The 12,687-nt window shown below is 37.4% G+C and overlaps 1 protein-coding gene and 1 long non-coding RNA gene across 2 annotated transcripts in view; one reads left to right on the forward strand and one right to left on the reverse strand.

Moving 5' to 3' along the window:
* Positions 1–5,076, reverse strand: part of cckbra (cholecystokinin B receptor a) — a 34,203-nt gene extending 29,127 nt beyond the window's left edge. Inside the window, exon 1 of the mRNA XM_077514371.1 lies at positions 4,646–5,076. Coding sequence (XP_077370497.1) covers positions 4,646–4,787 — 142 coding nt within the window. The 5' untranslated portion in view covers positions 4,788–5,076. The remainder of the gene's footprint in view (positions 1–4,645) is intronic.
* A 1,185-nt stretch (positions 5,077–6,261) lies between these two features.
* Positions 6,262–8,641, forward strand: LOC144015078 (uncharacterized). The gene is made up of 4 exons (XR_013282680.1): positions 6,262–6,496; positions 6,747–6,840; positions 7,468–7,583; positions 7,662–8,641. It is a non-coding gene; the product is annotated as an uncharacterized LOC144015078 (long non-coding RNA).
* The last annotated feature ends 4,046 nt before the right edge of the window (positions 8,642–12,687 follow it).

The raw sequence follows: 12,687 nt of genomic DNA on the forward strand, positions 1-12,687 counted from the left end.
ACGTACAAAAAGAAAGAGTCGCTTCTTTCATCAGGAAAAAAATAATAATATTTCTATCTGTTTTCGTTTTGCAGCAATTAGCATTATAATATATGTTTCATCATTATTCATAAATCTGTTCAAAACACTGGTTGGTCTATACTCTGCTGTCACTTGCTGGCCGTTTTTGTCATAACTACCATTGCTTTAAGCTTTCTCTTCAGTTCAGAGGCTGCATCAAAGCCTTCTGTATGCTCTAGCATAAAAAACATAAAAACGTCTTTGGGATCATGGTAATATTTAAAATAGAACATATTTATATGTTTTGGGAATAAATGAGTTAAAAGAGAGGAGGAGACAAGATTAGCAATTACTCTTTTGCGCCATCAACATTGCCATGAATGCCAAATTTCCACCAATACAAATTGGCTGAATGAATGATTAGGAGCCCTTTCAAAACAGGTGGCTGTTTAACCTAAGAGATGTTTTTTTGCGCCCATGCCAAGTGGTGCCTTCTTAGCAATGCACTGCTTTGTAGGTTCTCATTAAAGTGCTGGCAAATGAGTCCTTTGACAGCACTTAATGTGCAGGCCGCACTCATTTCTGTAAGGCAACTTACTGATACAGCAGTATTCAACTCAATTAGATCTTCCGCCGTGCCCTCCCATGGGGGAAACACATTGATCCTCCATCGCGTGGGCACCCTTCGATGATTCAGAGCCCGTTGGTAACATTAACGACGAGCACGGCACATATTCAATTACTGACAAGACCTCGTCCGGAGGCTTTGTTAATCAGTTGATTATTAATTTCTGTGATTTGTCGTCAGGTGAGAATGTTGAGTAGCCGTTAACTAGGAAACAGTAGGAAGCAAGAAACATGGACTGTAGGCGTGAGCACACGCACGTCTATTTCAAGGGGAGCGTTAGCAGACAAGCGGAGGCTGAATTACAGCACTGCAGCCTCTCAGGAGAATTACATATCGAGTCAATTCTGCATCCACTATGCTTCCTACAAACAAATGTAAGCTTAAAAGGGCCACAGTGTCCATGTAAACCCGCTCCGTGGTGTGCACTTTACGGTCATTAAACACAAACTATCCAAAAGCAAATACAGCACGTTTCAGTAAATTACATTTTGGATGGACACACAATTGCAACAGTGACTGAGATTTATTTTTTATTTTTTCCCCCCTGTGTTAGAATAGTCACACAAAATAGTGATGGCTATTTGTGAAAGTGTTTGACATGCAAGCCATTATTAAATGTATTTTTGTTTTTAGCTTTGACTCCCCCCCCCCCTCCAAAAAAAAAAAAAAAGTTATTGCCTGCTGTAAGTTGGCAATGAAAACTAGGTCACTTCACAACCAGCAGAGGTTTAGCATAGTGAACAAATCTTCAAAAAAAAAAAAGATCCTTCAAGACAGGAAGCAAAGTGAACTAAACATTGTGTATTTAAAACAAGCACATATACATTAGCTTAGATGCCATCACATAGCTTCTGACATCACATACCGTCTTACCAGTTGAAACTAGATGCTGGTTACATCAGTTCAAAACAGACACTTGACTTCACGGCCATGACCCAAACATAACCCTTGCATGACCTTAGTCATGACAATTAGCCCATCGAGGTGATGTGTTAATGCTTTAAGCAAGGAATATTTGACAAGTGTAGAAACACGTAGACAAGACAATATCATGATTCATTTATGTATACTGTATTCTTTACCAGTTGTGAAAAATGATTATTACTGTAGCGAGTTTACCGAGTCAGTTGTCAAACGGATGTATTTCTGTCAATGTTATACTGCCCCCAGTTGGCCAGGACGCACATACCAGAAAGAGCAGCACAATGTTCATTGAAGTGAAGTAAAAAAAAAAATAAAAATTGATTAAAACAGTTGAATATGAATTCTTTACTTTGTATTGCATTGACACCCAATTGAATTTTGTTACTGCATAGTACAAAACAACATAATTGAATTAACCTGTGCAAGAGGTATAAAATGACCAAAAGAGGGAGACAGAACAGAGAAGCCTGACAAGTCACCAAACGGTGGCCCAGTTTTCTTCGACGACAAGGAAAACAAAGTGTGACATGAAGACACCAAAAAAAAAAAAAAAAAAAAAAAAAAAAAAAAAAAAAGTTGTGTGCACCAGCTTGTAAAGTACAAGTACAGGAATTGAAAAAAATTGTGGGGAGGGTGGAATGGATTAATGCCATTTTTATTCATTTTGATAAAAAAATAAATAAAAAATAAATAAATAAACCAACTTCAGTGTTTTGATTAACAAGCATAGCCGCAGAACAAATTAATCCCTTAAATTTAAAGCACCTCCGTACCTCACATACCAAATTTGTGTCCTAGCCTGATTTTGCCATTACTTTGGGAAAGTTTCAGCTCAGACACCTGACGCTTATAAGTAATTAACTCTCGGGGACAATTCACGTGATTCAGCACCAAGTAGGAATCCATCGCCTCATACCACCGCTTGTTCTCAAATCCTTCACCAGCTCGCCACTTCTTACAGGCGCCAATTAAGAATCCTCCACCGCCAAGCAGCACACCTTCTTCCATTCAAGTCTCTCAAGCTCAGATTACAAAGTGGCACGTGCAACTGCCTAACAACATGCCGTCCCAATCAGTTAACTTACAAAAAAAAAGGATCTGAAGGCTTTGAACCACACCTTTCAATATTTTAAACACCTGTTGACTTATTTTGCCTAGTTAAAAAGGGCTCCATAGATAAAATGAGACTCCTGCACAACTATCGACTCCCTCCACCCGCAGCAACTAAGTCCGCTCGTTAGCCAAATGATGTCGAAAAGCATCTTTCTGTTCAAACCATTCACGTCGGCGTTCTGCGGCAAAGCTCTAGTTGGTGACAGCAGTGATTAGCAATAATTAATGATTTCATTTCCAACAAGTGGACAATCCACAAAGGTGCCATTTGACTGTCTGCCTCTACGGAGACGACTACAGTATGTGTGCAAATGAGAGTGAATACCATGAATAATTTATAGCTGTGGCTGTGAAATAAACGGTGTAAATCTTATTTCTACACCCTCGCGGCCTTTCTGCGCGTTGGCGAGTCAGACAGCCAAGTTTGAGGCTCTTCTGCATGATTACTACGAGATGGCTGATACAAGATCAATAAAAAGCTGGGAGAGATCGAAATGGTCTATTTTCTCCGTCATTGTCGAAAATACCAATTAAATGTGTTTGATTCTTCACATTGGAGTGCAGGAATGCTTTGAAGCGTGACACAAAAACTAATCCAGCTTCGTTATCTTTGGGCTAAACAACAGGTGGGCAAAGTATGGCTAGCAGGCCACATGCAGCCCACTCACTCTTTATGTTATGCACTGTATTTATTGCATTGCTGCAGCTATTATTTGCCTCAAATTGGAGATTTAAACTTAATTCATTTTCAAAACGAAATGCCCCACATCAGAGTTTATGTTAATGCAGACCCGCTCCGCAATAAGTGAAATCCGCGATACATCCTTGGTATGTCATAACAAGCATGTAAGCCACTCAGTTACTTTTTAATTTCTTTACACATTTATAAGATAAACATTTCAACACATAACACTGAAATCAAGAGCAATGAATTAAAAAAAGTAGTGTACTGATCCAATGTGTTTACAGTAAACACGTTTTTTTCTGAGCTAAAAAACATTTTTCTAAAACACAAATAATACCCCCCACCCCCCCAAAAAAAAAAAAAAAACATTATAAAATGAAACTACAGCCACCAATTTTAGTAGGCATAAAAAGCAGGATTACAAAGGACGATATCCAATTTAACAAAAACTAGACTGTACTGAAATGCTTCCCGTTACTTCTTTCAAATTTACACCGTCCCAACTAGTCTGCACCCCTCTAGTGGTTAACCGTGGCATTACATGACAACTCACAATTTTTAACTGATATATAATAAAATTCTGTATAATAGAAGGACTGCAAACCCAGAATAGAGGGATTACAGTACTATTTTATGGTAAATAAGTTTGACAACAGAATAATAAACATTTTTTTAATCACACATGCATGCTTTTACTAAATGTTTGTATTAAACTACAATTTCACACAAATTATACCACTAATTCACAAAACATGGTATGTATACTCCCCCTTGTGGGACTTGAAAGAATCACTACCTAAGTACGGTTCAACTTCTAATTTGCACTGTTATATAGGAACAGTTGTTTTTTTTGTACCTTTTTACCATTTTAAGCTCAAAGCGAGAGAGAAAAAAAAAAAAAAGTAATAATAAAAATCCAACGTCCCGAATACAAGTTTGACCATATGACCAATGACCATATGTTGACCATGGCATAAAAAAAATAATAAAAAAAGCTTTAAAATGATTTAGATGAAAACTAGAAGCCACAATTGTTTTGAAGGCTCTTGCAGTCCTTTCAAGTAGATATACGCTGGGAAGAACATGAATAATTTCACAGAAAAACTACATTTCTGCATCTATTATAAACGGAAATTCGAAAGGAGTGTTTATTAAACACACATTATTAAGCAGCATTTCTAGAACGAGAAAAACAACTTTTACAGTCTAATTATAAGTCGATCGACGCAATATGGATGAGGCGCAAATCGAGTAGCGGGAAACAGCCTAATCTTCTTATTTTATTTATTTATTACCTTTGGGTCTGTTGGTGGGTTTAGTGACGGCGGATCTGTTTGTGCAGGTCACGTTGAAACCGGTCACTTCCACGCTGATATTCCACAGCTCCACGCAGCCGGACGCCTCCGACGCGCTCACGTTTCCCTCCTGCTGGGACATTCTCTCCGCGGTCTGCCGTCGCACCTGCACGCACTCGCTTTCAATAAACGAGCCTCCGCCGTCGTCCTTGGGTGAATCCAGTTGTCAAGGTTGGGGGAAACTTGAGCGGCAAGCAGAGTTAAAAAGAAAAGAAAACAGCAGGTGGCAAGGGGGTGCTTGCGTGGAGATGACGCACAACGTGCACTGCGGAGACTTGGCACTACTGTGGAGGAATGAAGCTGGAGCTTTCGAGCTCGCCCCCCCCTCTCTCTCTCTCTCCCGGCATCATAACAGCCAATCAGGATGCTACTTTCAAGTTGCACCCCTCACCGACATCATGAGCACAATCATCACCATCGTGAGAGTAGACACACCTGCGTAAGGTAATGAGGTGTTTTCCAAAACCAATTGGAGCCCTCGTCCATTCTCGTTTTTGCATACAGGAACTTTTTACTGTCCAAGGGAGATGACCCTGGAACTATTGCGATACATATAATATACAGATAGGCCTACTATACATACACACATGTTGTATACATACTAGTGATAGGTAAATGAAGCTTGAAGAAGCACTTGCAATATGTTTTTACTCCTCTAGACGGTGCTCTTGGTTTAAAGATAAGGCTGATATTGATTCAATTTCCACTGCATCTTTAAACCAAGAGTGCCATCTAGAGAAGTCCAAAAATATCACAAGTGCTTCATTTGTCCATCACGAACATGTAGTACTGTATACACAAGGCCTATATATACATGAGGGGTGTGCCAAAAAAATTGATTCGTAAAAGAATCGAGATTCTCATTTATTAATCGAATTGAATCAATATTTAATATCCAAAAATCGATTTTATTTAAATTAGAAATTAAGAAGGGGAAAAGGCAGTTGTAGCCAACATGCTGTTTTTGTGGAAAAAGGCACTTACAATACAAAATTAATAAATGTTTAAAAAAATAAAAATAAAAAAAGACATTTTAATGTCTCTATTTGTAATTTTGTCTTGCAAAGCAGACGAGTAGATCATTACAATGTTGTGCATATCTGTAAATTGAAGCAGAAATCATTTGTCAATTAAATCATTTTGAATTGAAAATCATTTGAATCGAGAATCGAATCGTAGACCCAAAAATCATAATCGAATCGAATCGTGAGACAGTCAAAGATTCCCAGCCCTAATATACATGTATGTTGCAAGTGTTCCAAAAACTATTTGAATTGGAAAATTGCTTTTTGATTTTAGCCAGATATACTATTCATATTATACATACAGAATGTATACATATATTAGGGGTGTAACGAAAACCTATTTCAATCGAAAAACTACCCTTGATTTAACCAGACTGAATCAAATTGTTTGCATTTAAAAGTGTCTCATCCGTGAATCGTATTGCACACCAGATATTATGTATCAAATAATCTTTTATGACTAGGTATAGACGAGTTTCATGTGACGTGGTCATGGAGCTGCGCGCGCAACTCGGAGGCAGAAAACTGAGCTGCCTTCCCCCTTCCTTTGTGTTAGCTAACAAAACAATGCCGTCGTCGTGCTGTGCCGTGGGTTGTCAGAACAGAAAGAGTACACACAGTGATTTAACGTTTTATAGAATTCCTGCTGGTAAACACTCCTTTAAGAAAAACCGGCGAAAGTTATGGCTACAAGCTTTACGACGTGAGAACTGGACGGAGGAGGAAATTAGGAATGCTCGTCTTTGCAGCGCTCACTTCATATCCGGTAAGTTCTTTAGTTCTACTGTTTTCAGCAAAACAGCATGATGTTAATTTAGTATAACAAACACCTTTGTAAAAAATGATTGAAAGCACAAGTGAAGCTATTTTGTACAGTCAAACGCGTTTATTATTTTGGGCGAGAAGTAGACTAACTTAATGTGAAACAATCACAAACTATCCGTGAATGGCTTAAAAACAAAAAAAGGGCATGCCTCCACCCACAAAATCATTTTATTTTGTTGTATTTTTTACAGGAAAGGCCTCACTGGAACATGACAATCCAGACTTTGTTCCGTCAATATTTTCATATACAGCAGCTGCTGCAAGTGGACACTCAAAACTCTCAAGGTAGAACTATGAAGCCAGCAGAATCAGATAAAATGTGTCTAAAGGGAAATTTGAATGAAATTATTGTCCGTGGGTATGATTGTGATGTTGTTTGTCTACCTGTAAGTGGTTCAGAAAATGGATGGATGGACAGACATGAAATATATATATATATATTACAGGCCAAAAGTTTGGACACACTGTCTCATTGAATACATTTACTTTATTTTCATGACTATTTACCGGTACATTGTAGATTCTCACTGAAGGCATCACAACTTTGACAACTAACAAACACGTGGAATTGTGTACTTAACAAAAAAGGGGAAAATAATAAAAAAAAATAAGTACATAAATAAATACAATAAATGGATTTACACCTTTTTTTGTGAAGTACATAACTCCACATCAGTTCATACATAGTTTTGATTCCTTCAGTGAGAATCTACAAAGTAACCAGTCATGAATACAGTAAAACAAATGCATTGACGAGGAACGTGTGTCCAAATATTTGGCCTGTACTGTACATATATATGAACACCAAAATTCAAATACTTGTATTGGTGTGTGACATTTTTTTTCTTTAGACACACACCCAGCTATATACCTATAAATAAATGAATATGTACACTTGTATGTTTTTGACAGATATCAACGGAAAACGAGGCGGCAGGAAACAAAAGTCACACGGGAGCCTGACCATGAAGAAATGGATACTATGACAGCTGCAGAAAGTCTATTGAGCCTTCATTCACAAGTCACTGGTAAGTAGTCTGCTAATCTGTATTTAGATCTCATTATAATTTTACAAATATGATCATATAAAGTTTCATGCTTTACAGATGATCAACCAGCTGCTCCTGTTACGTGTACAACTACCCCAGTCACCACAGAGCAAATTCTCAAAGACAACTTGGAACTACGAAATGAATTGCAGAATTGTCAGCAACAAAATGAAAGCTTGAAGAAAAAGATATCAAACCAGCAGTTTGGATTTCAAAGTTTGAAAAATTCATCCTCCCTGTTTAAATTCTTTACAGGTCTTCCAAACGAACAAATATTCATGTTGATGTTGAATATATTACAACCAAATGTTGTAAAAGTTGCATCATGTCTGTCTCTTGAAGATCACCTGTTGATCATTTTAATGAAGGTAAGATTAGGCTTAACTAATCAGGATTTGGCTGTCAGGTTTGACATTTCCAAATGTTTAGTGTCAAGACTATTGAGAAGGTGGTTTCCTGTAATGGGAAAAAAATTGAAAGCTCTCATAATCTGGCCATCTAAAGAAGCTGTGAAAAAAAACATGCCCAAAATTTTCAAGAAATCATTTTGAAAATGCAGATGTATAATTGACTGTTCAGAATTGTTAATTGAGCGTCCATCAAACCTGACAGCCAGAGCCCAGACATGGTCTAATTATAAACATCACAACACTGTAAAATATCTTATAGGAATTGCTCCAGGTGGAGCTATCTCTTTTTTATCGCAAGGTTGGGGAGGTCGAGTGTCAGATAAACAGATCACGGTTGAATCAGATTTTTTGGATAAAATTGAACCACATGATCTTGTACTTGCAGATAGGGGCTTTCTAATCACAGATGAACTTGCTATGAGAGGTGCTACACTAAAAATTCCAAGTTTCACAAAAGGCAAGAAGCAATTATCCGGTACTGATGTAGATCATTCTCGGGAGTTATCCCGTGTTCGCATCCATGTTGAACGGGTTATAGGGCAATTAAAGAAGTACAGAATTTTGCAAACTGTCATTCCTCTGTCACTTGTAGATCTTATTGATGACATTTTTTACAACATGTGCTGCTCTGGTTAATTTGTCGCCAAGTGTTGTTCCCAAAAAGATGAGGAAAATAAAGCATTAGAATTCAAAGCTGTCAACACTTTTATTGATGTACAGATAGTTCTTATGCATTTACAATTATAATTCAGTTTTACTTATTCTGTATGTGATTCATCACTGAATATCAGATTCAATTTCAACAACAAACCCAAGCTTTCTTCTTTCTTTTCAAATTGACACATTTGTTATGATGATCCTTTAAGCATGAAGTCTTTGTACATTGTACAGTTTTGCCAAAAAGCAGACCTGAACAAGTTGCACATTTCTGCTTTCTAAAAATTTTAGGGTCATTTGATCTTGTAAGAACTTCAGGAAGTATATGTGATTTGTAAATTTCAGTAGCTTTATGAATTGCAGGACTGAGGAAATCATCTTCTCTTAGTATTCTCACCACTGTGATCCCTGATGTGGTCCATATGCATAGATCACCAAACTGAACATCACATACAAACATTTGAAGCTGTATTTGATACAAATATTTGTGATTTTTTTTTTAGATGATTGGATTCATCCATGCAAAAGGTTTTATCTAAATTGGAATTTTGAACACCATTCCAGTATTTGTAAGGACATTTGATTTCAAGAACACCCTTACCACAGCAGTCACAATGTATTATTCCATCAGGTGAAGCTCCTAGATGAGAATAATCAGACCGTACAACAAGCCCTACCTCTGTGACAGGTTTTAAGAAAATCACAGTATGCAACCTTTGCTTTACTCTCATTATCAATACCCCATTTTAAAGCAGGTACTTTTAGCTGGGTGTCATCATACTTCATGACAGACTTTACAAATGACTGTGAACATGCTGAATCACCTGAAAATGTACATGCATTGTGGAAAAGTGATGCTGTAATTCTTCCAGCTCTGTGCTTTTGCCATGCTGGACAGTTACCTTGTTCCCTAGTTGCCTGTTCCAAGAGCTGGAGTGATGCTGGCATGTAGATTTAGCCCAGAGATGAAAAAGTCTGATCAACTTTGGATGAAAGTTCCTCAGTTGTAAGATCACATGCTGACTCTTCATACAAGGCAGTAATTGGCTCAGGTAGACAGTCCTCACACTCTGAAGCAGTGTCTGTGTCTGTCGAGTCATCAGGTGAGTAAATGCTTGTGAGAATAGCAGCTCTTGGAGTTATTTTTCTCAGCAAATTCAGATGTTCATCAGTTATTCCTAAAAATGAAATAGAATATGTATGAGTGACATGTTGAACAGATACTTGTTATTCATATTTGGTACATTGAGGATATTGCTTTGGTGTACTAATGCTGCAATCTATTTTGAGCTCATTCATACTTTTTATTTATTTTTAATTATGTGACTTACCTTGAGTTATTTCAATGTCTGTGGATGTCCTCCTTGTTTTTGATGGTTTGTCACTTCTTTTAACTTTTTTTAAGTTGATTGGGGGGAGGGGGACAAACCATAAATTTAACTGTATTGTGACTGAATTATGTGTGATTTTGTTGAGACATTGGTGTTCCTGTGTAGAATAAACATCTATCTTTCAAAAATAACTATCTACATCTAAACTTCTAAAGGATGTAGCTGGTAAGTAAAATCCTAATCATATCATTCATCACACACAAATGCTAGGTACATCTACTGCTTGGTTATCTGCTAAATAATTCTTTCAGCATTTATTTATTTATTTATTTATTGCTAGGCAGTTTAAGTGTCCAAGTAATAATTGAATTTGATAGTTCATTGACACATTTAGCTGTCAGTATGGAGACACTCTTCTTATTCACACAAACCCATGCCTGGTAACACTGAGATTTTTGTCCCCGTCTTTGACTGGGCAAAACGTCTGCCTTCAGGAAACAATAGTCTTGATGTTCAGCAGGTTGATAGAAAAAAACCGTTTGAACGTGTCCACAAACTACGTAGTTGTAGGCATCGAGACTCTTGTACGCTTTGAGCGTCTCGTGTGTGAAAACACTTGGTGTACTTATCAGGTACAGGTAAATGTTTGGAAACTCCAAATTGGGCCAGCGCGACGGATCATTTAGCCACTCACTTGCGGGCAGCGAATAAGGATCAGGTAGGCGAACTCCGGATTTAAGTGTTAATTTATGTAAATAAGCTTCCTTATCGAGATTTCCAAGGTTTTGGAGATAAAGATTTTCCTGCGGTGGTACGCGACCGGCCATTCTGAACGAAGTAGACCGTTGCTTTTGCTTCCGCTCTGCGTGCGCATCCCGATGACGTCACTATTGTTTGTAAACATTGAAACCCGTCTTAATATATTGACTTGATTTTGCTGGTTTCTTTGAATTGAACTAACATTGAGTAGTTCGGACTTGGGAGAGCTTTTATGTGTTGTTTCATACTAAAATGACAAAAACATTTTATACCATCAGTAGCAATCTGAAATATACATTTGCCTCAATATCTCTATGAAAGAAAGAAAAAAAAGCAAGCTTCAAAATCTTCATCAATATTTATTTAGGAAAACCAAGCTTCAAACACAATCACCAAAGTTATAGTTATGATATAGTAAAAAGAGGGAGTTCTTCATATAATCAATCTGGGACTTCACTCGGCAGATCTGTGCGGGAAAGGAGGGATTTTCTGTACAATACTACGAGCTGATTGGACGATGCAGCGCAGCTCTTTATCAGATAAAAATACACAAAGCGCCTCTCGCTGTACAACATTCAACAAGTAAATAGTGAGTAATTCTGCGAGAACAGAATCAAATGCAGTGTCCATTCATCTGTTAACCCCCCCATGCCCCCCCGCCATTGGCACTTCTTGGTTTCATCCCGCCCTAAACACCTGATGCTCCGGCATAAAAAAGGTCAGCAGGAGCGGTACAAGGTGTATTCTCCAGAGTTTGTGAACTCACAAATAATGCGAGAATTCAGCTTGCTGGCAAAGTTACCCAGATTTGTCTGCTATAAATGACAATGACAAATACACTAGACTAGAACATTTACTACACCATCACAGATTGTGTAATTTAATGTAAAATAGAGCGATGTTGTTACAGCCTACCCCAGTACCAGGGTGAGTTGTAACACCACTTGGGGATGGCTGTAACAATGAAATTATTATGCTAAAAGATCCATAAAAATACATTTATGTAATTACTTTATTGAATTATTAAGAAGGAATCATAAACTTGTAAAACTACAATCCTAACACAATAAATATATATTTTAAATAAATACAATGAAAATAAATACAATAAGAAAATAGAAGATAAAATAAAGAATAAAGCATAAAATGGTGTGGTGTGTATTTGTTTTGTAGACTGGACCAAGTTAAAGTGGAAAAAAAACCATTTGATCACTTGGAGATCTGCGAAACAATCAATTTTTGAACAGTGCTTACTGTGAAGGTGCTTAGTTCTTGCTAAAAGGCATTTTAACAGTTGAACTGTCTCCTGAACAATAAACAAAACACTTTTTAACAGTGTGTTATTAAGGTGCAAGGTTACTTAGTAAGCAAACTGCCCAAGGCCCAATAAACATGTGACAAAATGTCAACCTAAGAAGACAGCTAACCCTTTTTTAGAAGTTACAACCCTCCCCCATGCCTGGCCGCTTTTAAAAAGCTCATTGTTTTTAGCAATTCGCTTCAAACCTTAGCACTAATGCAATACATCAAATAAATTAAACCAGCGAAGCTACTACTTGACTGCGATTGGCTGGCAACCAGTCCAGGGTTGTCCCCGCCTACTGCACATAGTCATCACCACATTTCTGATTGGTCAAACTGAGTGTCCGCGGTCTCTTACTTATAGCAACACCACATTCACAACCACAATATTTTCACTCTGTAGAAGTCTTGATAAAAACTCTAAAGGAAATCCTTCTCTCATTCTTCTGGCATTTAGCAGATAGAATTTTGGTCATCTTTAATTGACTTAAAACAGGGAAGGTTGTGTCTGATTTCATGTCAATGAGGTGAAAAATACATGCATTTTTTATAAAGTGTATGATGCTTTCAGAGCTTACATTGCTGGAAAAGAATCAAGAAAGTTTATTTGATTGATTTAATTTC

This window comes from Festucalex cinctus, chromosome 2 (assembly GCF_051991245.1).
Source record: "Festucalex cinctus isolate MCC-2025b chromosome 2, RoL_Fcin_1.0, whole genome shotgun sequence".
Taxonomy (NCBI): Eukaryota; Metazoa; Chordata; class Actinopteri; order Syngnathiformes; family Syngnathidae; genus Festucalex; species Festucalex cinctus.